Source organism: Tripterygium wilfordii, chromosome 9 (assembly GCF_013401445.1).
Source record: "Tripterygium wilfordii isolate XIE 37 chromosome 9, ASM1340144v1, whole genome shotgun sequence".
Taxonomy (NCBI): domain Eukaryota; kingdom Viridiplantae; phylum Streptophyta; class Magnoliopsida; order Celastrales; family Celastraceae; genus Tripterygium; species Tripterygium wilfordii.
In genome coordinates, this window is record NC_052240.1 from 4019213 (window position 1) to 4045517 (window position 26305).

General features: G+C 35.2%; 3 protein-coding genes across 6 annotated transcripts; all 3 read right to left on the bottom strand.

The window, feature by feature from the left end:
• Positions 1-533: 533 nt before the first annotated feature.
• On the bottom strand, positions 534-5226 carry LOC120005379 (E3 ubiquitin-protein ligase WAV3-like). Its single transcript, XM_038854988.1, has 2 exons — positions 4521-5226; positions 534-2782 (listed from the first exon to the last, which is right to left on the bottom strand). The coding sequence occupies exons 1-2, from the start codon at positions 4749-4751 to the stop codon at positions 875-877; spliced, it is 2139 nt and encodes a 712-aa protein (XP_038710916.1). The 5' UTR covers positions 4752-5226; the 3' UTR covers positions 534-874.
• A 5336-nt stretch (positions 5227-10562) lies between these two features.
• On the bottom strand, positions 10563-16491 carry LOC120006286 (synaptotagmin-3). Of its 3 annotated transcripts, XM_038856275.1 has the most exons (13): positions 16306-16491; positions 16012-16138; positions 15132-15230; positions 14994-15044; positions 14799-14922; positions 14200-14318; positions 13994-14095; positions 13810-13884; positions 13596-13672; positions 12774-13023; positions 11631-12002; positions 11019-11147; positions 10563-10935 (listed from the first exon to the last, which is right to left on the bottom strand). In XM_038856275.1, exons 2-13 carry the CDS (start codon positions 16120-16122, stop codon positions 10783-10785), a joined length of 1662 nt encoding a protein of 553 aa, XP_038712203.1. In that variant the 5' UTR covers positions 16123-16138; positions 16306-16491; the 3' UTR covers positions 10563-10782. The 3 variants fall into 3 exon arrangements, with proteins under 3 accessions (XP_038712203.1, XP_038712201.1, XP_038712204.1); XM_038856273.1 differs by having other exon boundaries at positions 16012-16491; XM_038856276.1 differs by lacking the exons at positions 14799-14922; positions 14994-15044; positions 15132-15230; positions 16012-16138; positions 16306-16491 and having other exon boundaries at positions 14264-14303.
• Positions 16492-17642: 1151 nt separating this feature from the next.
• Positions 17643-23097, bottom strand: LOC120006666 (long chain base biosynthesis protein 1-like). Of its 2 annotated transcripts, XM_038856795.1 has the most exons (13): positions 22940-23097; positions 22111-22236; positions 21800-21894; positions 21404-21495; positions 20791-20884; positions 20641-20713; positions 20415-20547; positions 20064-20238; positions 19204-19344; positions 18998-19093; positions 18657-18798; positions 18182-18309; positions 17643-18077 (listed from the first exon to the last, which is right to left on the bottom strand). In XM_038856795.1, the coding sequence occupies exons 2-13, from the start codon at positions 22211-22213 to the stop codon at positions 17901-17903; spliced, it is 1449 nt and encodes a 482-aa protein (XP_038712723.1). In that variant the 5' UTR covers positions 22214-22236; positions 22940-23097; the 3' UTR covers positions 17643-17900. The 2 variants fall into 2 exon arrangements, with proteins under 2 accessions (XP_038712723.1, XP_038712724.1); XM_038856796.1 differs by lacking the exons at positions 21800-21894; positions 22940-23097.
• Between the last annotated feature and the right edge of the window lie 3208 nt (positions 23098-26305).

A 26305-nucleotide genomic window follows, 5' to 3' on the forward strand; every position in this document is an offset into this window, starting at 1 on the left:
GCTTGTGGAAATGGAGCAAAGAGATCTGGAAGTCGCAACAAATAATACTTCAGATATGTTTCTGTAAATGCTGGAATTGGGAGTGCAATATTATGTCTTTCAATAGCGTCAAGAATCCGCCACGCCACTGCCTGGCAGTGACACCACTACCCGGTGGTGTGGTGGCAAGGATGCATTGCTGATTGTTTGACAGCGATCTATGAATTTATGATAGCTCCCTGAACTTGAAGACAGATAGAATATGATCTGGTTCAACTTTTATACTTTCATGATATGTTCCAGGGATTTAACAAAAATAATGTCCAAATCCATATGTCTTGGACGGTTTAAGGGAATTGGCTCTTTAATAAATTTGTGAACCGGATTAGTCTGATCAAAGCTTACTCGACCAAATTTAAGGTATTGCCCAAATGGTTGGATGTGCCTGTGTCCTACTGCTCGTCCCACATAAGGGTGGGGGAAAAAAGGGGGGGGGGGGGTGGGGGAGAGAGAGTAAATAGTGTGAAAAGAATTCAGAGCATATGAAATATACATTAGGAAAAGAGTAAACCCAACCATTTCACAATCACAAACTTATACCCAGTTATCCCAATGAGAAAAACCATCTCTCCTTATGTACACCATCCCAACAGCACCAAAAAGGAAAACAAAATGTTGTAAACCCTACCTAGTGTTCCTTTTCCCCTACCCAAATATAGTCTCTCACCCTTAATTTTTTTTTTTCATTTACACATTATATGACGAGCATAATAACAGCTTCAAAACCCTTCCTTTATCTAATCCAACGTTCACCCCCCTCCAATAAAAATCTGAAAAATAAAGAGAAAAAAAGGGTACTGGAATAGCTGATTCAAGATAACACCAACAGCTGCAATTACCTTGGCTTCGGTTGTGATCCGAATGACAGTAATGGTTGGACTAGCCTCTGAGCTGAGGGACTCCCGAGAAACATGGATTGAGATCGAGTAAGCATCTCAGCCATAGACGGGGTTTGATAAGCCTGAACAAGACTTGAACTATCAACAGAGTCTCCTCTTGCTGTTGCTCTTTGCCAGGAATGTGAGCTCAGTCCTGAAAGAATATACGCCCTCCCAGAGGCCTCATATACATGCCTGCTTGCCATCCTCTCTTGCATCTCCTTGAGCTCGGCATCCAATGCAATGCAGAGGCGATCGTGGGATTTAGCTGACACGGTCTGTGACAACAACTGCCGAAAATTTTCAAGGATAGAAACTGCACCAGCTAGATCTCCCTGTTCAGCAGCAGATCTGGCTTGTGCCATAGCCTCAGCAGCTTGGAGCCTGTTTTGCTGTCTGTCCACTTCAATAGATATAACTGCTTCTCTGGCTACTTCAGGCCTTGCAATCCTGACTTCTTCACTTTCCACCGTAACCATTTCTTTGGTTAAGGCGTCCTTGTAAATACATCTCACCTTTAGCAATGAGGTTTCATTTTGAGAAGACTCTGCTGGTACGTTAACAGAAAACAGAAAATCCCTTTCTTCATCCGCATACAAATCTCCAACATCAACAAATCCTGCACGCCCATCAGCCATCACCCGGCTTGGATAACTTCCGGCTTTTAGTGAACCAACGTGAACATTAGGGAGAATACAGTGAACTCCTACTTGCAGCTCCCGCACCACAACACTCAGAAGACCTCCAATGCATTGTGCAAATGCATCCTGGATCACAACTTCAGTTTCAATAAAAGAAAAGGTCCCCCCAGAGATCTCAGATATTGAATGCATAGATGAAGCATCATGATCTGCACCAAAGCCAAAAGCATGTACCGGGACCTGGAATCCTGCATTTTCACCACCATGAATAGACGAAGGAAGAAGCAACCGGTAGTTTGGTTGGGTTTGGTTGCCCCCAGAACCACAGACAGTATAAGTATCCTGCCCATCAGAAAGCAGAATTATACTTGCAACAGGATTCTTTTCCCTTCGGTCTTCTATTACTTTTGCACCCTTTCTGAGGGCTTCCGCGATGTTAGTCCCACCATTAGCAACCAATGAATTAACAGCTTGAAGTGCTTGCTGTCTGCCCGTCTCAGTCATCCGACGGAGGGGGAAGAGACGACGTGCTGTGGATGAGAACGCAATAACTGCAAGCCTGTCATTGGAGCCAAGGCTCTGTATTACAAACCCCATTGCTCGTTTTAGCAATGCAAGCTTTGTGCCCGCCATACTGCCACTGATGTCAAGAACTGTAACTAAGTCAATTGGAGCACGAGGAGTTTGTGAGAGCTGTGCCAAGTTAACCAGGTTTCTGCTGGGATTTGTTCTCGAAACTGTATCAGCAGCTTTAAGATGAACTAAAACAGTAAAGTTATCATAAGATTTGGATCGCGGAACAGTGGATACTTCTGGAAATGTCTTAATCTCTACTGTTTTACTGGATTTGCTATCAGCAGAACTTCCGTTGCAAGGGCCTATCTCAGCGGATGTTGGTTGAATGCCCAATAATTCATCATCATCAAATACACCCGGCTCAGGAGCATGAAGGAGTGGAACAATATGCCGGCGATTCAGATCTCGACGAGGAGGACGGCGGAGTGTCATCAAAGCATTATTTTGAGGCCAACCCAATGGAGGATCCCAACCAGAAGCTTGCAAGGGAATTTCTTTCCATTTCGCTCTGCAGATGGGGCAAACATGGTTGCCGTGTTTCACACTTGAAACAATGCAGTGAAAGTGGAAGCAATGCGAGCACTCAGCAGTGAAAAGTGCATGGCCGCCTCCTTGTTTTATCTTGGTCAAGCATATTGAGCACGTTTGCTGCATATAGAGAATAAACGCGAACAAAAAATCTTAAACACATGATAAGATTTATCAAAATGGAAAGGACAGTACGACAAGATTCAGGATGAGGAGCAACAAATAAAAAACATAAATAAATAATGATCCGATCACAAGCTTTTGACCATATCACAAACACTGAGCTTTCATGAATCATGCCAATGTCAAAAAACTGCTGGAGACAAATTGTATACCGATCGCTACCTTTTTTAAAAATTACTACTGATCCATTCTTAGCACCTCATTTTACTCCAATAACAATAAGTACCATTTACTGTGTGAGTTCATCCTAGGCAGGCATCAATAATTAAAACAAAGCAAGTTAGCAACGACGAACTAGTATGGTCCTACACAGAGCAGGAGAGGAGAAAAGTTAACAAAAAAGAGAGAAGAAAAGAGGGTAAGCATTTTAGGTAACATAGAGTAGGTAAACAAGAGGGGCAATGGTAGAGTTATAGGGTGCAAGTTGCAACATAGAGGTTGCAAGTTCAATTCTTTGAAACATCCTAGGGTAAGGTTTAAGTACATCCTGTCTACCCTCGATCCCGCCACTGCGGGAGCATTGTGCATGGAAGAAGTTCAACTTTTTTTTTTTATGGATTGGGTAAACTAGGAAGTAAGCTAGAAAAACCAATAGTCACTTCTGAAATGTTTCCAAGCAAACTATTCGGCAGTACTAATGAATATGAGACGTGTAGACACAGGAGGAGGCAACTGCAAAGCCCATCTATCAAAGGAAGGGAAAACATGCATTGCTTTAAGATGTTCTTTTTCTAGCTTTTCCTTTACTTGTTTGATGAATTTCCTTGCTAGAAAGCTTGTAATCAAACAGCAAACAAACAAGGTCACATTAAAGCTGCCTTTCTTCTTTCCAAGTGAAAGAGGAAAAGGAAAGTAAAACCTGTAGTCTTCTTATACTAATGAGGGAATTGACAGTGGTCCTAAAAGTGAACCATGCATTTACTCACAAGCCCAACTAGGTGAAAACAGATGGAATGAACTACCTCTTATTTTAAATACAACTTAATTTAAGATAACAGCAAACCACATTATTCATAAAGAAAACCATATGTTTAACATAAAAAAATTATATAAGCAGCAAGTAATTCTACCCATTTCACCAGAAGCATGAGAAAAGAAATCCTCAAATCCATAAAACAGAGGTCCAAATTGATTTTGCAAAATTTCAAATCAATAATAGAAAAACTGAGAAATTTAAAGCTGAGTGATCAAATTAATGCTTCAAAACTAAGTCCCTCTTCCTTAATTGGATGCCTAGCAAATGAAAATTGACTTCCTATTTGATTATTACTATTATTGGCCTCATTGGGACCCAAGTTAAGCACAAAAATCCAATTATTGATCACTAAACAGAAAAGATCCAATTATTGAAGCAACTTCATCATCCCAGTCAATTTTTAAACAATCAACACATGACATACCAATAAGACTCAAATCCAAAGTGAAAACCAGAAAAGCACAAAAATCAGATACCCATAACTCCATTGCAGCTATTCTCCCACCATTTTCAAGCAACGAAGCTCAAAGAGTCAAAACCCATCAAAGACGAAGAGAGTGAAAAAGGAAACAAACAGAGCCTAAATACCAACTCCATTGGAAAACGAAACCCATCAAAAACAACAAGAGCAAACAAAGTCACAAAGTGAAACCTTTGAAACCCAGAAGTAGCAAACTCATGAAATGACTGAAAACAAACCTTGGAGGATTTGTTGCTCAAACTTTTGGGCAACCTTAACCCCTGAGAAGAGGGTGTTGGTGTCATCGGTGTTGAGAGCCGCATATCACAATTCGCCACCTGAGAAAGCAGAGCAGCATCAGATAATCTCTCAGTCGAGTCAGGCGGTGCTGAGTCCTCTAAAGTTGTCGGAACGTAAACACAAAGATTTCTACCCAAAGCAAGCTTTGCTTTTCTCCATTTACTCCCCATTATTTCTTCTTCTCCAAAAGACTAGTCTCAAGAAACCCAAAAACCAAACTCAAAGAGAGATTGCTCCAAATTCCTATAAAATCTACAAGGCCGAAGCAAGACCAAGAAAAAACCAGATCTCGAAGTGCTTTTCTTGGAATTAAGCTGCTTTTGTTTTTGTTTAAGGGGAAGTCTTGGAATGGGAGAGTAGAAAGAGATAGAGGTAATGGGTCTTTAAGAAAAGTTATGGAACACGAAAACCAAGACAAGCAGCAATGGAGGTAAGAGTTTTCTCGGGTTTTTACAGAGGAGTAGACGTAGAGAAATGTCAAAGGTTGTGACTTTGTCGCCAAGAGAAAATGGGTTTCAGAGATTTGAGAGTAATTGTGGTAATACAAAGAGTAAGACTTGCCTTCTTCTTATTGTAATCCATGGCCGCCATTGAAGAGAGAGAGAGAGATAGATGGGGAGTCTTGACCTTAATCTGTGTGTGGGTTTTTATTGAGACTTTTGAGAATTGGTAAAAGAAACAAAACATATCATATCATTATTGTTCCAAACAAAAAAATTAATTTCATAAAAATAGAAAGTAAGAAATAAAGCTAATTGCGTGCTTTTATTGTTTTCCTTCATTATTGCAAATTATTCTCCTCATTGACCCTTTTACCAACCCAAGTATCTGTTCATTTGACTCTTGCTTCCCAAGTATCTGTTCATTTGACTCTTGCTTCCCCTTTATTTACATTCACTTGTAGTTACATTATTGGTGCGTTTGGTACCAGGGTAATGGGGTGTAATAGTTACAAGGGTAATTAAATTTTAAGTTTACTTGTGTTTGTTATGTCAGTATAACTTTTACTCCTGTAATAAAGTTTACTGGTGGGGGACCTGGGTAATAAAAAGTAATGAGAAGTTTTACTCCAATCTATTACCTGTTTAAATAAAAAATTTTAAAAACCCATAAGTTATATATATATATATATATATATATATACATATACACTTATGCACACACATATATACACATATATATATATATACACACTTATGCACACACATATATACACACACATATGCACTGTCTGTGTATACATATATATACATATGCACTGTCTATGTATTATATATATATATAATACACTTACATATATCTATATATATAATATAATGCACTTACATATATATATATATATATGCACTGTCTATGTATTACACACACACATATATATATAATACACATACATATACACATATATACATATACACAGACACATATATATATACATATGCACTGTCTATGTATTATATATACACATACATATATACATAATACATATACACAGATGCACTGTCTGTGTATGTGTGTGTATTATATATATATACATACATATTTTATATAAATATAAATATAAATATAAATATATGCATATTATATTATATATATATATATATATATATATATATATATATATATATATAAATGATATCGGGCTTGGGTTGGGTTGGGCTCGGGCTGGGCCAAAATTGGCCCGAGGTGTCGGGATTCGGGTTGGGCTAACCCAAAAAATGGAGTCCATGCCCGCCCAAGGGGTTTGGCAAGGCCGGGCTCAGACCTAGGCCCGCGGGTCAAATGGTGACCCCTACTCTTGTGTTACGTCTTTGTCATGGATTTGACTGTTATCAAATTATTTTGTTGAAATTGTTAACGATTGTTATATATATATATATATATATATATATATATGTCTGGCTATGTGTATATATATATGCATATGTATCTATATTTTTAAAATTTTGGTACATGATAGTCGTAACAATAAAAAACATAATCTCACTTTTTCTAGTTTTGTTCATTACAATAATAACAAACAAGGGTAATGGTATTACACCAGTAATGTATAGTCGTAACAAACAAGAGTAATGAATACTTGGGTAAATTTTATCATTCTTTACCAAACAAGGGTAACACTTATTCTCCATAATTGTTATTACCCTTGTAACATTTACATGAGTAACAAATTATACCTCTAAATTTTTACCCTCATACCAAACGCACCCTATGTGTATATAGATATAGATATTGTCCATTTTGGGTATTATTGGATAGGTCAGAACAAATATTATATTCATGATACATGGATGGCTACTTCACACCATGTGTATTTTACCAAAATATGCTAATACAAAGTTCATGACTTGATGAACTAAATATCATGTCCGAATGCAACTAGACTTGGAAGACATGTTATTATCATTTGATTTGTCTAAATCATATTTTATGTCCTTAAAATTTTATCTTTTTGTTTTTTTAATTTAAAATAATCTCGTTTCTATCCTTCATGTTTTTGGTTAAATGCGTGCTAACAAGATCAATATTTAATAAAGTGGAAGAACATTCTTTTAAATGTCAACAAAAGTGTGCCATAAACAATGTGGTGGAGAAGCATTAGACTAAGTTTTGGGGTTAAGCCGCGTGTGATTGAAGAAATCATACAACAAAACATTAATTATTTGGTACATGTTCTTTTTTTTTTGTCTAATTAATCTTATTTGTCTACAACCCTTTTGCATTTATTATATTATATTCTTATTTTTATTATAGGAAAGTCTATAATAACACAAACCCATATACATTTTTAACATTAGGTTGAAGATTATACATTAGGTTTGTCAACATTTTGCACTAATTGACACACTAATTTTGAAAGTTGGCCTAGTGTGGTTGGTGGATACCTCCACGAGGCCATTTCAACTATTTTTAATATTTATTTACTAGAATGAATGGATGACACCATTTGTGTATTTGATTGTGCATGCTTGTCAAATCTATCCTTGTTTGACTAATATTATAATCATAATTGATGTTAGTGGGATCATTAATATATCATAATCTTTAATAGTCTCATTACATATGTGTTGTGATGATGATTTGGGCTAATGGGCATGACTCAAAATAGTGGAATTTTTTTTTTGCAATGATGTTTAATAATTCATTATTTTTTTCACATGAGATGATGAGTATATCCCCACACACGTGCACATCATTGCACCCATGCCAACCCTGTTGACATTTTTCCATATCTTTCATCATCATGGGTTTGGATGCATAGTTCCCACCACTCCCATCTTCTTCTTCTTTTCTCTAATAATCGAGTACTTGCAAATTTATGTGGAATTTAAAAGCATTAGATTATTTTAGCCAATTGTTGAAATTCTCGCACGAATTTGTTTTTCATGAACCGTTCTCATTAGTATTTGAACCAAAAAAATGTGTTTTTAATGTGATAAGAGATGGACGTTGCTTATAAACTATTCTCTCGCACTTATGGATTAGGTTACAACATACCCAACAAATGGACAGGTAGAGACTCGTTCAATTGGATTGAGACATTACTTCGAAATTATGTTAGAAATTCTAGCACACAATATTATCCATTTTAAAATTATTGATTCATTATAGATACATTAAGCCCGCACGATTTTATTTTTCTAAATCATCGCTTTACGATATTTGAGTCCAGAAAAATCAGGAAAAAAAAACACTACATTTTTGTTTTGAATACATTTCACGAGAAAATTAGGGAAAGAATATAAAGTTAGTGCATTCCATCCATTAGGTTTGGAATAGTGTTGAACTTTCAACCTAAAATGATGTGTTCAACTTTGTTATAATTACTAGAAATACAATCATTTTATCTCATGTGTTCCTTTTTCAGTGTGTATATTACCACTAATTATGTCAAAATATACGTGATTTATCTAACATCATTTGTTATTGGACCCGTTTAGCACAGTATATTTTAAAATTTATAAGCTTCAAAAAAAAAAGTAATGGACCATTGACAATCATTCTTAGATGACCAGTAGAAGTCAACATCTACATTATTTAGAGAATATATATATATATATATATCTGGGTGTATATAATGTATGTGTATTTAGCTTTTTGAGTGGAGAATATTATCATATTATGTCTCAACATTCAAAGGTTAATTTGGTTACATACTACTACTATTGGGGAATCAAAAAATGATGTAGTTGAGAGTGCACTATCCATGCACATCACGAGTAATGGAGTTTTCCCTACTCCCATGAAAGTTTATTACACAAACCCTCAAAAGACAGCCTTTTAAAAGAAAATTTTGTCTATCTTTTATTATTGAATTGCAAAAAGTTGCATATTCCTCTCCCCCCACTAAACATCATCAACAAAGAACCAAGACAATGACTCCTTTTTCATTTCGCCTATCCTTTTGAGACCACACTTCTCTCTCTCTCTCTCTTAAATATACATATATACATGCACATATATATGTGGGTATATACGGTTCGTGGAGATCCATTAACAAAGAATCCTCTCATAAAAATTGTACTTTGTTGGGGGAGGGGGATTGGATTCCCTTTAAACACCTTTAAAATTGCCAGAATTTCTAGAGCAAGTCAACAAACAAATATGTGGTACAATAATAGAGTTTCAAGTGTGTAACTTAGAGATTACAATTACATTTCCTAAAAATAATCTCTCCATATATATATATATATATATCCGTCCACTATGAAGATCTGCATTAGTGCAAAGGCAACATCTCCCTTATCTTATGGTGTCTCCCACTTGGGTTGTGGTGAACTGGTGATTAAGGTTAGTGGGGAATGCCTTGGACTTGGAATTGACACTCTTACACAGATTCCTTGATTCTCTCTATATATCTATAGTTATATAGGTAATGCAACATTTAGCAAGACAGAATACTAGGATTTCGAAACCTAGCTAGCTAGTACCAGTTGAGAGACTGTCTTATAAAAAAAAAAGGTATATAGAATGCAAGTGGGTTTTTGGATGTACGTTTGGATGCCTGTCAGGACTTGAAAAATTAAGCGTGTAGGTTGTAGGTCTCCCTATGTGTCTTACATTTAATTAATATAGACTTCCGTTGATTGAGATGGTGAACTTATTGTGGTAATTTTTAGCGTAAAAGAGATGTTGTGAGTTCAAGTCTCATAGACGTTTCCATTATCGCAATTTGCATAATGAACCCTTGCTCAACTAAGCGTATGCAAATGCCACACTGCGTTATCCTTTCATTAAGTCTCGACCCAAGTCTCAACTAATACATGGAGGTTATGGGATCTTCCATGTGATTTGGGTTTACTTCCACATTACCAAAAGATATGAGACTTCACTAACATGATGTGTAGTCCAGCAAAGGAAAAGATGATCAACTAGCCCATGACTTTCCTTAATAATCATGATACATACTCACATGTTCTTATCATCAAGAAAGTCAAACCTAATCCATGTATGAAGTGGGGTCAACATGTTTCATATTGATTACCTGAAAGTCTCTTTCGTTAATCTGTTCCTAATCTGTGGTTAATTAACAGCAGTAGGTACATGCACGCACATAACATAATCCTCAAGTAAATAAGTGTAACAAATTTCACAAGGTTTATTTAAAAAGTATGCACAAATGGATAGGATTAAATGGTTTATTACATAAAGTAGGGTTGCCACAAAGAGATGAACTAATTGGTTGGGAAATTATCATCAAGGCAGCAGAAAAAAAAAAGCTTTACAAGTTTATGATATATGACCAGACAATGAAAAGTGTCATTTAAAAAGATGGATGTGGTTGATGATGTCAAGTAACTTTAACTCTTTAAGTAAATGATCTCAAGCTGGCACTTCTGACCTTCTCAATTCCATGATTCAACTGTGCAAAGGACTTTTATCTATTGAATACTTTTTAAATTAATCAGTTTTGTTCTTCTTTTCCAACAATTTCATGTGGACTATTAGATGTTCTGAAATCTGGCCCAAGTTGAAGTACAGACTATCAGAAGTTGCAGAACTAAGTTGATGCAATCATTTTCATAAATAAGTAGGTAAAAAAACATGTATCCTCATCAATGGGAAAAGAAAATCCAAAACAGGTACAATATTACAGAAACTTTTTTTGTACAAGAGTAGTACCTCAAAGAAATTTGTATGGAAGCGCCTTTTACTAGAACATGCTGTATCATCAATTTGTATATTTGTGAAAATGGAGAATACTCAAGCTGTAGCGTTGTCCCGATCCTCGACGGTTGTCCATCTTATCTCAACATGTACCAGTCCATTCCTTGAATCTATCAGATGATATTTTTGGTTGATACGTCCATTGTGCACAACATCAGTGAGATTGATTTCTACATATCCGAGTGATTCCTAAAGAGAAGATGTACTCAATATTCAGGTGGTGTAGAACATGAAAGGTAAAATAATGCGGAAGTAGGATATTATCATGATACCTTTGAACGAAAACTAATGCCTGATCGCTTGCTCATGACCTCTATACGGATATTCTCATGTAAAGGAGGATCCTCAAGCATGAATTGGAACTCTTCATTCCAACGTGGGTCGCGAGTTTTTCTTATCATCTGCAGAAACCAAAATGCATACAAACAATTAATACCATGAAAACATTGGATGACAGTAGTCTAAATATCTGGTATCACATGTATTAAATGGCTGATGAATGCACGTTGAAGGGTCTGGAATGCAGGTTCTAATAAAATTTTAGTTCAACCCAACAGCTTTCTACGGAAGACCAAATGGGAAGGAAATAACATTCAACTTCAGAAACTGGAAAGCTTCGGTTCATTCATGGGTAGGAATAGGCTAGCAAACGAGGACCGTCACATTTCAGTTCTCAAGGATACCTGAATTTACATTTGTAGAAATTATTCCTGTAATTTGGATGAAAAAATGATTTAAGCGAGGAATTATGTCTTTAAGAGCACTTTTTTTGTTTACTTCTATTAATTGCCTTCTTAGCAATGTTCACATTTGACAGGATCATGGATGTTAATAGATTTACAGTAGAACACAATTACAGCAAACTATAAATTATGCTTCTATACCTTTGTTCTCTTCTTTTCTCCTCTGAAAAGTACTAAAGCGTATGGATTGTTATGACGCTCCCCTTCTACATCTTCTGCTCCTTGAACTGTAACTGAGAGTAGACCTGCTCCACTCAGAGTCTCATCATCTGATGAACTGTCAATTCCACTTTGCTTTCTTTCATATCTCTCAAGAATTTCATGAAAGCTACCGTTGTCTACTTTAAAAGGGACAAAGGTCAACTCCACCACAATTTGCCCTCTTTTCTTCTGGTCTTTTGGATCACTCACATTGGTACTTTTAAGCAAATCAAGAGTTAACTCCTTAGTCTCATGAGGAGTAAGTAGTTTCAAGGGCACTAATTGCATTCCCAACTTGTCATGCCTACCAACCTGTGAACAATGATAGACAAAGAATGCAAATCATCACCTGACATCATAAGCAATCTTGTTTGATGTTCTGAGCTAATACACAAGATCATACCCTTCAAATTAAAATAATATACCTGACTTTTAGACACACTTTTTTTGCAACTTTCTATATATATAACAAGCAGGTACATACCAAATTTCTGTATGACCATGTCAACTCCTGATTATGTAATAGAAAATATGCATGCTAACCAGAGAATACATATGAAAAGTCTAGTAACTTCTAGAGACTATTCTTCTACTTAGTCAAATAGAAATGAGCATTGAGTAAAAAAGATAAACAAGTAAACAACTATCATGCACAATGCTCTCCCAGTGGACATGGTCGGGGACAGGATGTATGCAACCTTACCCCACATAAAATGTGGGTGGAATGTTTCCAAAATTGAACATGTGACCTTTAAGTTGCATCCGTGCAACCCTATCACTGAGCATTTAACGCTTGAAAAAGATTATCATAAACGTTAACATGAAAGACCAAACTACATTTATTTTCAACCCATCTATGTTTGATGAAGAGAAGCAAATGACAAAAAGTCTAACGTAAGACCTAAAAATTGATCAGAAGAAAATTATGAGGCTTCTTTAGAGTTTAGATGCCTAAGACCAAAATGTACGAGTTGGTTAAGTTGACCTATTCAAAAGAGGAACACAGAAAATCCATTCTTAATTTCAGGCTCCTTTTAGTTTCCTAAATTCTGTTGGCAAGTAAGCAGAAGATAATGAAGTAACCTTGTCCCAGTCATAGACTTGTAACTGAAGAACTTGAGACTGGGGGTCTTTCACGATAAGCTTGAAGCTCTCATTCCATTCAGGATTTAAGTTGTTCTTCTTGATAGTGGTTTTTCTTGCTGACAATCTTTCTCCAGTTAGGCTGAGTTTGACATAAGGGTCGGATGTTCCCAGAAAATCCATCTTCAAGAGCTTCATTGCACGCTCAACCTTAACGTGCAGGATGCCCACAGGCTTCTTTATGGCCCCTCTGTAATAAGCAAATAAAAATCACAACAAATAAAAGCAGTATAATTATAATAATTTCAATGGCTTGTGAACAATAAATGCAGTGAAGAACTTATAAGACAAAGCTCTTTAGATCTACAATGAGTTTTGATTATTTGACATTACAATTCTACAGCCACAAGGGCCACGCGGATTTCAGATGAAATTTAATTTCCACAAACTTCAGACAAGTAATTTCATGCAAGGATAACTACTGTGGAATATTGTAGACTTATTTCAACGGAAACTATATGAATGTTTTTTTCCAGTGCTAAATAAAATGATTAATCTTATGCAAGGTCTTGTACTCCAGATAAATCTCAGAAGACAGAAATACTGTCCGAATAATTTAAATCTTATACTCTCAACAACTTCATGTGCGTATTCAGATGCATAATCGATGAAATAAACCAAGCTTGAAGAGGAAGATTATGCTCAAATTACACATTCTTAACTTGGCAAAATGAGAAAAGACAAAAGATGTTGATTTATCAGTGAATAATAGCCAACTGAATATTAACCAAAGCATGTTATATCATTCAAAAAGAAACTTACTTTGAAGCATCAAGAATAGGAATTTCAAGAGTATGAGGCCAGAGGTAAAGACTTGCCACTTCTTTTTTAATGGTTTCCTGAAAACAACTTGATAGTTAGTTGATTTTAAGGCAGTGGAATATCACATTAAAAAATACAGTCCGCTAAACATCCATTTTCAAATAAACAAATTAAATCCCAATTCCTACCCATCAAGGTACTACAAGTGCAGCACCTGGACAAAGCGATAGAGGCCTGGTATGGACATAACATCCCCTCCCAATATTTTCAGTCCAAAGTCCACATGTGGCTGTTGATCCAAAGAAAAATCATCACATAAGAGAATTTCATATATCTTACTTCAATTGGAAGTACAAAACTACAAATTGAACTTTCAATTTCATAAGAAGTCATCTTACCTTTTCCATCAAAGAGACAACAATTTTTGCAAAACATGGAAATGTTGAAACCAGAGGTTTCAAAGTTATCTGAGGTGCTACAAATATTTGCAAATCCACTAACTGCAAAGGATGATGTATCAGTCTTCTAGGAGAAAAACATATTTATGATGGAAAAAAGAATCATGTTCTTCTGCCAAAGATTGTGCATTTTGGGCTCTTCTGACCTGAACTGTAATTCGAAAATACTTCAATTTTAAAACCAAAGTAATGTTGGGATTGCCAGCCCACCTAATTGCCGGTTTCATAACCAACTCCTTCTCATTAGTCTCATACACCTTAATACCTGCAACATTGGATGATTTATATTATTAAACAATTCAGAAACTCATGAAGTAAATATCATCATCATCATAGTCGTTTTATCATCACTGGCATGAATCCCTATGAGAAATTAGTGAGAATCCACCATATGAATTCTCCTTCGGCATTCTCCCGATCAATAGCTACACTGTCAACTAATCCTATGGAGTTTATGCCATTTATTTGAGTATCAATTAAATATATAACAACTAATATTTGAAATTCCTAAGCGCACATATTCTCTGATGTTCTAAACCATTTTAAGCAGCTAATGAATGTTTTATTGTCGGTCCTGTTTTTAGGTCTGCGTGTGACATATAGCTTTCCCAGTTCATAATATGAAGGTTATAATGTGCACCCACTACGTAATTACCTAAAAGGAGAGAGCGACTATTGTTAAATGTACATATATGATACACCAATGACTAAGTGATTTCATGGTTTTTCAATATCCAGAACTTACCTTGAAATGTGGGATGTAGAGTTCCTAGACTTAATTTCTGAAATTCAATTGCTTCGATCATATACTTTCCAGTGTAATCCGCAAACATAGGTTCTGCCGTGTTTCTTATGGTAGCACAAATTGCCTGTGAATTAAATCAAACTTACACTTAATAAATAATCTATAAGACAATCACAATTCAAGCTGTGAGATCACCTTATCAAGGAATGGCCAAATATCTGACACAAACTTGTTTAACCAGTCCACCTGTGATCACATATGTCTATCAATGAGTTTATTTTGCACCCTAAAGCCTGATTTCAAAGACATGCCACAAGACCTGTACGCACTTACACGATCATAATCAGGACTCTTTACCCATAATGGAACCTCAGGTAGAACGTCAAGCAAAGCAGTGGCGTCTAACTCGGTAAGTGGCTTACAAACTGGATCCTGTCATTTATAATCTAGGTATTAGCTAGGAATAAGCACATTTTTCATCGTGTAAGACATCTATAATACGGATAGCATACTAAACACTTGCACCTACAGCAAAAGTTTTATATCATGAATCAGGCAAGCTTTTCAAGCTCTTTTCACAATTTCCAATTAGGAGTATAATAAAGACATGTTTAATTACTACAAAAGTAATATGACAACTCATGTTTCAGAATCAATACATAAATATCAAACGACCCTTTAGGAATCCATCCCTTTTGGTAACTTTATCTCTATGTTTGAAAGTGCTAAAAAGATCAGAAGCATCAAAAAGAAAAGACTGTTCATATCACATTATTTGTTGAATATCCTGTTATACCATAGCCACAGTGAATGAAGCAGTCAATTGCGACTTTCAAACAAAGTCTGTTTCAGATAATTTGATCAATATTGCATTATTAATTTTGGCATTATAACACAACTATGATTACAATCTAGACTACCTGCCAAAGAAAATACAAACACAGTTACAAATTTCTATTTTGCACCAAGAACATTGCAGTATTGCACCAAACCAAAAGTACGGAAAACAAAACTCTGACAAGTTCTGCAAGAAAAATGAAGCACCAAAGCCTTCTCAATCGGAAAACAAACAATTGATGATAGAGTCTGTCAATGATTTAAAAAGGAAACCCACATCATTTTCCAAGATTGATAACTGATAAAATGCTCCAGAGAATTCCCAGAACAAATAGTCAAACCATAACTACATAACCCAGCTGAGAGAAAATATTACCTCAACATCTTTGGGCTGGGAGTATACAAAGAGAAAGAAACCCACCAAGAGTCCTAGTGGAACTCCAATCCCAAAACCAACGACTCCCACAAAAGTGCTCAAGAATCCCATGATTTCCCTGCAACCTCTAAAACACCAAAAAACAAAAACTTAACAAAGCAGATCACAAACATATTAACAGTGCATACACATATGTTTATGTGAAATATATATGAAATAGATACACAATGATGAAGAGAAATAGATAAGAGAAGGCGAAAGCCGGCGTAAAATCCAATGGAAAAAGTATTGTACGTCGTGGGAAGCGTAACGAATGGACAGAGTCCCAACGAAACCGCCAAACAGAGCACACTTGTTGTGTTTCCCTGCAAAGAGATAATACTTGCTCCAATACAATCTTCAAAATCAACTACTCTACTTGAACACAGTCCAGTCCAGTCCAGACTACGCCTTCGTTGATTTGTCAATTGTCATAGCTGTGTTTCTTACCCGTGAAGTTAGTTTAATACCCAAAAGGTCCTCAAGTTGCGCCATTTGTTTTTCATGTAAAAGCATGGGCTGCCCCGCTGTAAATTCATTATGGAGGCTAAAAAGAAAAATATTTGTATTTTAATTGATTTCACGAATTCAACCATATTTTTTGTTTTGAATTTTTTCTAATTCAACATGAAAAATATATATAATATTTTTTGTTTATATCCAATCGTCCAGAATTGAAATTCATGTTGAATTTGATTTTTTTTTTATTTTTCAATTTGGAGAGCATTTAACATCAATGAATCATTGAACCCGTATAATAAGAATGAAAAGTATTAAGGATTTTCATTAAATTATGTCAGTCAATACATTAATTAGGTTCCAAAGAGTGAGCAAGCTATAAGAGGGTTTTTATTGTAATTTTCTTCTCCTTAAGATACATGATGGTTCTTTTATTCTTTGGATATGATTATATTCAATCTTCATACATATAACCCACCTACGTTGTTTAATAATTTAAATTCAATCCATATAATGTTAATGTGTATAAATTCAAAATAAGAATACATAGATGGTTTCCCTAAGAAATCATTGTTTACTTTAATTTCACACTAAGAAAAAAAAAAAATTCGTCACCAACCCTAGGTTTGAAGAAAAAGAAGCAAATGAATCCACACAACCAATAAAATAGCATTACGAAAACAACACATACGATAATGATGTTAAGATAAAAACGCCCCACCTCAAAAAGTCGAGGGAAAACTAAATATTTTATAAATTAAGATCAAACACCTCGTTCCATGTTGTAGTTTCCACTGGGGAAGGTTGGACTTGGACTTTGTAAACTGAAATGGCTTTGTTGTTGGGTATAGTAGTTGTAAAGTTTTGGAATATCTCACCAAATACACTAAGATCCCATCGGTTTGCTAAATATATGTAAAAAAATCAATGCAAATAATCCATTAGTGTACTTGGTTTTTCTCTTTTCCTTTTATTTTAACAGTTGGCCTACACGGGGCAGATACATCCAGAGGTCCCATACCCTGGTGGAGTAGCCTACCCAAATATCGAAAGCTCTAATACAAATAGGGAGGGAGATAGCCCTACGCTAACATTAGCTAAAAAAAGGTGCTCTGTAGAGTGCAGAGTCTCAATGAGAAATGGGGCTATGAAAACTAATATAAGGTTATTTGCATCGAACTACAAATGTCGTCATTGCATCTTCAATAGGGTAGCACAAAAATAGTGCAACTCAACATAATCACATACAGAGAGTATTATATGGTAACTCTCAAAATCCACAGCCCTCTTGATATACTAGTGATACGAATCGTCAAACCGATGAATTCTGGGCTTAGAATAGAGAGAGATGATTAATCAAAGTGCACATGGCGTGATCTGATGTGCAGGAATTAATTATGATCCTTAAGTACCAATGCAGATATTCTCTTCAATGATTCACATGCCTTCAGTAGATCAGATTCAGAATGAGCACGCGAAACAAATAATCTGATTCCTACAGGCAGACGGCATTTATCCAGTGTTGACCTTTTCGAAGCCACCACATACACAGAGTCTTCCTTCAATACCTGCAAGGAGAAATTGTTAAGACACAAAAAGGAGGGAAGAAATAGGTCTAAAAAGATTAGCTTGTGAGGACGATTGAAATAACGCTGAGGAACTAATGACTTACACGATTGGAGATCTCTTCAAGAAGATGTAAGTCGCCTTTTGTGGTACCGGTGGATTTCTGTAGTCTGAGGAAAACAATGGGTGATTCTGGATTGCTTGCTAAGCAGAGGCCTTGTATCCCAGACAAACCTGCAGACCATAGAAAGTCAGCCAAAGTCCTTGAAAAAGAAATAGAAGGGAAATTAGGAATCTATCTTAGATAGATGTATTTATTTGCTCTCTAAATACATTTTTTGAGTGAAACAGAAACATTTTATTGATACAGATAACCAACAAAAGAAGGTTGCATTATAGCAAGCATCTACAAGGAATGAATTCTGACAACAAATGTAATCATAGGTGGTCAATCTAGGAGAGTTATTGTATTGTATATGCAAAATATTAACCTCTCGACCACATTAGCAAGGAATAAACAATTCACATAAAAGATCCGATGCCCGATGCACAACTAAATAGCACAATAAAAAAAGACAAACCTTTCCAAATTAATGCAATATTTTCCTTCAGCTTGTTTATCATTGCAGGGTTATCCTCCAGGATGTCTATAGCTGTAATTGCAGCACTTGCAAGATATGGGGGCAAAGAAGCAGAAAAGCAATATCCAGAACTGCCAATGCGCTGACAAAATTGGTAAAAAATGGAGCATTAGTACTCATAATTTGGAAACAGACAAAAGATCACCATCATCATTCAATAATATATTTGTGATATAATGCCGAGAAAGTTTAAAAAATTCTCTCCCTCAACAAATAGTTCAAGTACAAAAGCAAAAAGTATTTAACAATTTTTAAAAAAAAATTCGTAAAAAATTCGATACTTGGTGATCAATGACTCTGGCACTTCCTGTGCAGAATCCTCCTTCTGTGGCCAATGCATGTCCCATGGCAGCAGTTATAATATCTATCTTCTCAATCTGCAAGAGCGCACCGCCACCACTTCCATAAATAACAAACTCAGCAGATCACTTGGGAAAATAGCAAACTCAGCAGATCACTTGGAAAAATAACAAGGTGCTAAACATACCAGAACCCCATAGTGTTCAGTGAGACCTCTTCCAGACACGCCAAGTACACCAAATGAGTTGCTCTCATCCAACAAAACACGAAAGCGATATTTCTCCTTCAATTTGATTATCTCGTCTAAGGGAGCTATTTGGCCAGAATTCTGCAAATTTAGCCATCAAGCATTCAAACTAGTGATCTCCCACTAAGAAAAATGTCCTTGTTGTCTTAGAAATGCAAAGCACACTTGGAGAGCAGTACAATAGATACTGGAGAATTGTATGCAACTATGCTTTATTTGGCTAGCAGTGGAAGCAACAACAAACATAACCCTTGCATAGCGTAAATTTGATAAGCTGCAAATTAAGTAACATGATCATGGTATATATTATTTAGGGTAAAAAGAATATTGCTTAGGCAATAAGATTTTTTACTTCTAATCCAGTGAGAGAAGGCAGGTATGAATCTTCAACCTTGGTAGTGTCATAATAAGTGTGTTAGGACCTGTTTGCTTCGCTTTAAGAACTTAAAGGGATATATTTTCTGAATATCCGGTGTTTGTGCAACACAAGAAAATAAGTCACTGGAAATCTTTTTCAGAAATCAAGCTTAAAACCAGCAAGAAAATATATTTTGAGAACAGCCATTTTTCAGATTGAACTTAGTTGCTATGTTCCTACTTTCTACTTTCTCTCTCTCTCTCTTATTCTATAAGTCTAATGAAGTTCTTCCAATATCTCTCAGCTAAGTGGAAAGAGTTTTGACATGCAAAAATGTCAACCTGAAGGGCTCAAACGACATTCATGAGGAGTTCCTGAAAATATGTGCTAACACTTTTTGGCACAGTCTGCCTTTTAATAATCAATCACTGACAAAAAATACCTGGTAAACAGCTTCAACTATGATATAACGTCGAACTTTCTTAACGCGGTTATTCTCTGCAGTGATTTTTTCCAGTGTCTTCTGTAGAGATTCCATGTCATTGTGCTTGAAATACACAACTGTGCTTCTAGATAGATAAAGGCCATTTTGTATTCCCCAGTGAACTCCCTCATCCCTTCAGAGGAACAAAAGCAAAAATCATGTAGAGAAACAAATACATCCCTCATCCAATAAACTCGCCCAGAAATGCTAAAAACATATTCCAGCATCAAATAAGACTACTTAGAAATGCATAGATGGAACCCTCAACCCTCCAAAAATAATTAAGTAGCTAAGGTTTGCTATACTCACACCACAATAATGTCTCCCTTCTTACTGAAGCATGGAATTGCACTAAACATGGTGGAAAGTCCATAAGAATAGAGAATTGAATCAGGAGTTCCCAAGAACTTAGCTATTCGGGCCTCACAATCAAGGTGGACATCTAAATAAAGAAGCTTGTTAGTTCATGCATGCTTTCCATCTAAAAGAAAGTAATGTTAAACCAAATCTGGAAGCTTTAAAACTAGAAACTAACCTATTGTTCCATAAAACCCACGAGGACCACAAGAACCAACACCATATTTCTCCAATGAAGAGGTGCATGACTCCTGCGGTAATACATTGTTAAAAATGCTCTATCAATCCAAAATAATTTATCATAAAACAAAATAAAAAGCTTTCTCACAAGTAATTTATCATGTCCTATCAATCCAAGATAATTTGCAGATGCAAAGTTCACAACTTCTTTGCTGTTGATTATTGTATGTGGTCCAGCAGCACTGCAGGAAGAAAATTTCAGTTAGTGCAATAATTGTAACATTTTTTTTTAGGAGAGCATATTGTAAACGGTAAAAAAATAATTCATACACAAGGGAATACTTGAAAGGAGCACCAAGAAGGTGCAGCCCTAAAGAACAGAAGTACAAAGTTTGATGATTCATGAAAAGTAACTCAAACTGAAGGGGATATTACAATGCAGCATATACAAATGCAAATACACATATCAAAAGCTGTTAAAAAGGAATTTGGTAAGTTTAGTGGGCCATGACATGATGGCAACGCACATTGGTTATGTGCAGCCCTACACCTGCCCATGGAAACCTTCGTTGTACATAGAAAAAAAAAAGGTAGATGTATCCAACACAAAAAAGAGACTGACCCGTGGAGATAGAAAGACATAATAACAACTACAAGAAGCTGTTTTCCTCAACAACTTAAAGTGGATGAAAATATATCAGCAGAAGTTTAGGTCTGAGTATGACAAAATGGAATCCCATATAGAAAACTAATAATTTCACCTTTCCAACACTGGAGGTTCACGTTTCATCTCTTCTGTAATTGGGGGGATAAGGGATTCTGGAACCCAGTCTTCACATAGCTCATCAATCTCCTGAAGACATTAGAAAGCTTGTCAGGGAAGTTGCTATTGAACTCAGGAGATTTGGCTTACTTTAAAAAACATCATGGAGGCCTAGTTTCCTTGACGAACCAGATTCTCTTTTATCATCAATTTAGTATGCATTCACTTAGAAGAAGGTTCATAACACAAGCTGAAGTAAAATGTTATTCATCATTACATTTCATTTCGTGAGTATATAAACACTCAAAACATGTATGTATAAATAAAATGCAATTCTATCAACCGAAACATAAAATTAACAAAGTAATGAAAGCATTATATCTATCATGCGGACCTTCTTCGTCAATGGTCGCTTAGGAGGCTTGTAACTTTTCTGCGAAAGCAGGAAAACGATAACCACAAAAAGAAGAACTTCCACAAAAAGATGACCTTCAACAAAATACAAATAAATAGGGGTTGAGTTCATCAACAATAAGAAGTAAACAACTGCCATGCACAAGGCTCCCGCAGTGAGCGGGGTCGGGAACAAACGGGATTACGTAGACCTTATCTCCAAATAATGTGAAAAAGGCTGTTTCCAAGAATTAAACCTATGATAAAAAAAGAAATTTTCATTGGTTAGAAAAAGAAGAATTAAGAGCCTACCTCCTATGTGCACTCCAAAGACGACGGCTCGAGCAGAAGGAGCATCCAAAGCCAATATCCAGTTCGAAGTGGCATTTATAAAGTTTATTACAGCAGATGCCATTATGATCAGATGATGTCTCGCATCTATAAACATTGATAACACACAAAAACCATTTAAAGTGCATATATTTATCAAAACTTCACGCAAAAAAGGTGATACTGAAACAAATCAGTGAAGGGACAAAAATCCCACTACGACAATTACAACAAATCGGTAGGAAGTTGCATATATTAATCAGTACATTCAAAATCTGTAATGGAATGTACTAGTACTGAAAAATAGCCAAAGGTATGTTCAATACTGAGTGGTTCAGATCATTAGAAATTCTTTTTCAATTGAACAGCTAAAGTGATTTAGACTTTCAAGGAATCCGGATAAGAGAAAAACATAATGAATTATCAAATCAACACCTACCATAATTAGAACAAGCTCCAATCCGATTCATAAAAGTAAATTCCGAAAGAAGTAAAGTTGAAGCCTTGAAGGAAAATGACATGTATAGACAGAAACGCACACTTCACATTCATAGCACAAAAAAACTGAAAATTCTCCATTATTACAAATAAATCGGTAACAGGCATGGATATGTTAATCACGATATAAAGGATCAAAACGCAGAAATCCTCAAAAAATCTCGAATCAATAATCAGATTCAGATCCAACCAAAGAAAACTCAAAAATAAAACCGAAAATAAGAGATCAGGACCGGAGCTGAAGCTTTTGTGTTTGTCTATAAAAATAAAAGGATAAATAGATATAGAGATATAGGCATATAGCAGAGCTTACCCTCCTGGAGGTATGTGGTGCGTGTGAGCCTGTTAACCCTACAAAAACTAGACAGAGAAAGACGAACTTCGATGACTTGCGAGAAGACGGAATGTTCAAAACTTCAAATCCATATAAGCATATGGACAGGACATGAACGTATCCTATCGTCTCCTTGCCTATCCGTCGCTCCGTATCAGGCCTGCCAAAGCAAGCATGGGCCAATGTCAATACTTCAACTAGTATTTTTGTAGGCAGAAGTGCGGAACAGAACAAAACCGGGCTTTTCCAAACAATGCCTTAACGGCGTAACCCACCCTTATTACAAGATAAGTGGGCCACATAGCCCAAATTCAACCCATTTATTAAATTCAAGCCCAAGTTCAACTAAATACCCAAGCTTGGGAAATTTCAAGTCATTGCTTGGTTTGACAGTTTCCTGGCCTTTCTTCTTCTTCTCTTTTTTTTTTATATAAAATGTAGAAGTTGTTTGGTTTGGTTATCAATTTTGAAATTTAGTTCTTAAAAATCAAACCACGTATTTTCTAAGAATCAGAAAATGAGTAAGAGTTATTTTGAAAATGATAAAAATCTCAGCAGTCGTTATCCCAATTATCCCAACAGTTGAATTGGACGCACATAATCCAAATGAATTTGTGGTATTCACATGTCGATGCACATAAAATTGTATGCATACAATTCAACGGCTAATATGACAGGAATATCAACTGCTAGAATCCGTATCATTACTCTTCTGTGAAATATAAAATGTGAAGCTATTACTAATCTCCGGCAGTTGGGTAGAGCAAATTATAAAATAAAAAAAAACTAAAAAGTTTTATTTAATATGTAGGATCAAGTCCTAGTCTTCTCCTACTTCTTTAAAAAACTTATTTTATTTTTCTATTTTTTAAAAAATTTCTATATTTGGACGGCTATGTCACCTACCTCTCTGTCTTGTCTCACAAACATTCAAGATTTGGTTGGTAAAAAACAAGTGTCTTAGTTAGGTAAACACATGCATGTATATCAAAAAGGAAGAGACAATTGATGTTTACGGATTATAATCAATCATATCATACTTAAATTTAGCTAATTACTTCAAATTGACTCTAATCAAATTCTCATTGTACACCTACTCTACATTACATATATATATATATATATATATATATATATATCATGTCCATGTACATTATCTAAAAGTTTGACAATTTTGTATATTTGTCTTGTGGTTCCTCTTCAACCTTCACCAACCCTTCGAGAATCAAAATGGTGGTTGGTGGTGATTATATATGACTTTGCTTTATTCTAGCTAGGCTTCATATTTAGATATATTACTTTTAAAACCATATATATATATATATATATCATTTGTTGGTGCCAATAATCGTTTCTTGGTGTCGAAAAACATTATATGTGGAACCAATTATTATTTATATAAATGTCTATTTACCGGTGTCGATAATTATTTTTTGGTGCCAATAAACGTCATATGTGGAACAAATTATTATTCACAGGATTGTCTATTTATTGGTGTCGATAATCATTTCTTGGTACCGGTAATCGTTTCTTTGTGTCAATAAATGTCATATGTGGAACCAATTATTATTTACAGAATTGTCTATTTATCGGTGTTGATAATAATTTCTTAGTACCGATAATCGTTTCTTGGTGTCAATAAACCTCATCATTTGTTGGTGCCAATAATCGTTTCTTGGTGTCGAGAAACATCATATGTGGAACCAATTATTATTTATAGAAAAAAAAATGTCTATTTATTGGTGCCAATAAACGTCATATATGGAACCAATTATTATTTATAGAAATATCTATTTACTAGTGCCAATAATCATTTTTCAGTACCGATAATCATTTCTTGGTGTCAATAAACGTCATATGTGGAACCAATTATTATTTACAAGATTTTCTATTTATCGGTGTCGATAATCATTTCTTGGTATCGGTAATCATTTCTTGGTGCCAATAAACATCATATGTGAAACCAGTTATTATTTATAAAAATATATATTTACTGGAGATGATAATCGTTTCTTGGTGCCAATAATCGTTTGTATATATATATATATAATTACTCAATTTCACTCTTTTGTTATAAAATAATGAATATACATGATGATTCGTTTGTTTCAACTACTATTGGGACTTCTATAATAATGAAAAGAAAAAGGGAGAGCCAACGAAGAGCTGAAACCAATACTCTAATTATTTTGGATTTGGTCGACTTAATCATTACTTATTCTACTTCAATATGTGACAACCTCTATGAATATTAACAGTTTGACTTAGTCATATATATTTTTAATTAAAGGATTAAGAATCATAATTAATTATACTTAAAATTAAGAATCATAGAGAGAAACGTTGGTAGAAACATGCAAAGATCCAATGATTACATCCTAGCTACCAGCTACAAATCAATTCAATACAAATGGATTTGGCAGGCCTTCCAGTAAGTAGAAGTACATATATACACACACACGCACACAGAGTTAGTTAGTTAGTTAATTAGTTTTAATTAAATAATTAGAAAAAATGAATATTTTAGTGTCTAGGAGCTTAAAAATAAAGGTACTTAAGTTCGCATTTTAAATGTGCATATTTATGGGTTGAAGAGTAACTTTTGGACTAACAAAAGTCGAAACTCAAAATTCAATGATGTACAGTAATTACCTAAGAGAAGGAGACAAGTTTTTTCAAAGTAATATCGTATTTAAATTCTAAATTTTAAACCTTAACCATAACCGGCCGGATGCAATGCAGTAAATTAAAGCTAAAGAATATCGCCGGCAAAGAGAGGAGACAAGTTAATTAATTTTAAAGAATAATTAATCAAACCAATTATTTATCTAGATGAGATCCAATCGTCTCTGTCAAAATTGCCATATATTGCGACTTGGTCTATCAAATCCACCTACATTATCATACCACCGGTTTGACAATTCTGTGTCCTTAACTACTCTTTTCTTTTGCGCATGAATTCACCAACCCAGCAACCCTAAAAGAAACAAAAGCGGTGGTTGGTGATGAGTGTGACTCAAATATACATTTTGCATGCCTTTTTCTGATCACCTACACAACCCTTGACCTAATTAATTAATTAAATTTGTGTACGTGTGTTTGGTTTTGTTTTTTCTTTGTATCAGATTTCATAACTACTCAAGCTTTGAGTAAATATTAATCGTGACCAAATCAAATATTGAGAGATCTCAAACTTGATGCTATATATATATATATATTGTTTTTGTTCCCACATGTTTCAAATCAATGGTATAAACATAAACCCTTATTTTACACCCTTATTTTAGACACTTATGTGAGAATTCTTCTATATATAACTTGTGTTTCAACCATAGATGTGGTAGG

Bases quoted from the DNA above. Each gene is read 5' to 3' on its own strand.
- LOC120006286 (XM_038856275.1), bottom strand. From the start codon at position 16,122: ATGGGATTCTTGAGCACTTTTGTGGGAGTCGTTGGTTTTGGGATTGGA. The intron at 15,045-15,131 runs GTAAGTGCGTAC...ATGTGATCACAG, and splicing joins AGAGTCCTGATTATGATCGT to GTGGACTGGTTAAACAAGTT. The intron at 11,148-11,630 runs GTATAGAAGCAT...TGGTTTCTGCAG, and splicing joins GAGAAAAGAAGAGAACAAAG to ATGATAAGAAAAACTCGCGA.
- LOC120005379 (XM_038854988.1), bottom strand. From the start codon at position 4,751: ATGGGGAGTAAATGGAGAAAAGCAAAGCTTGCTTTGGGTAGAAATCTT. The intron at 2,783-4,520 runs GTTTGTTTTCAG...CTCTATATGCAG, and splicing joins TGAGCAACAAATCCTCCAAG to CAAACGTGCTCAATATGCTT.
- LOC120006666 (XM_038856795.1), bottom strand. From the start codon at position 22,213: ATGGCATCTGCTGTAATAAACTTTATAAATGCCACTTCGAACTGGATA. The intron at 20,885-21,403 runs GTGAAATTATTA...TTCTTCCTGCAG, and splicing joins GAACCTCCAGTGTTGGAAAG to TGCTGCTGGACCACATACAA. The intron at 20,714-20,790 runs GTGAGAAAGCTT...GTATTACCGCAG, and splicing joins TAGGACATGATAAATTACTT to GAGTCATGCACCTCTTCATT.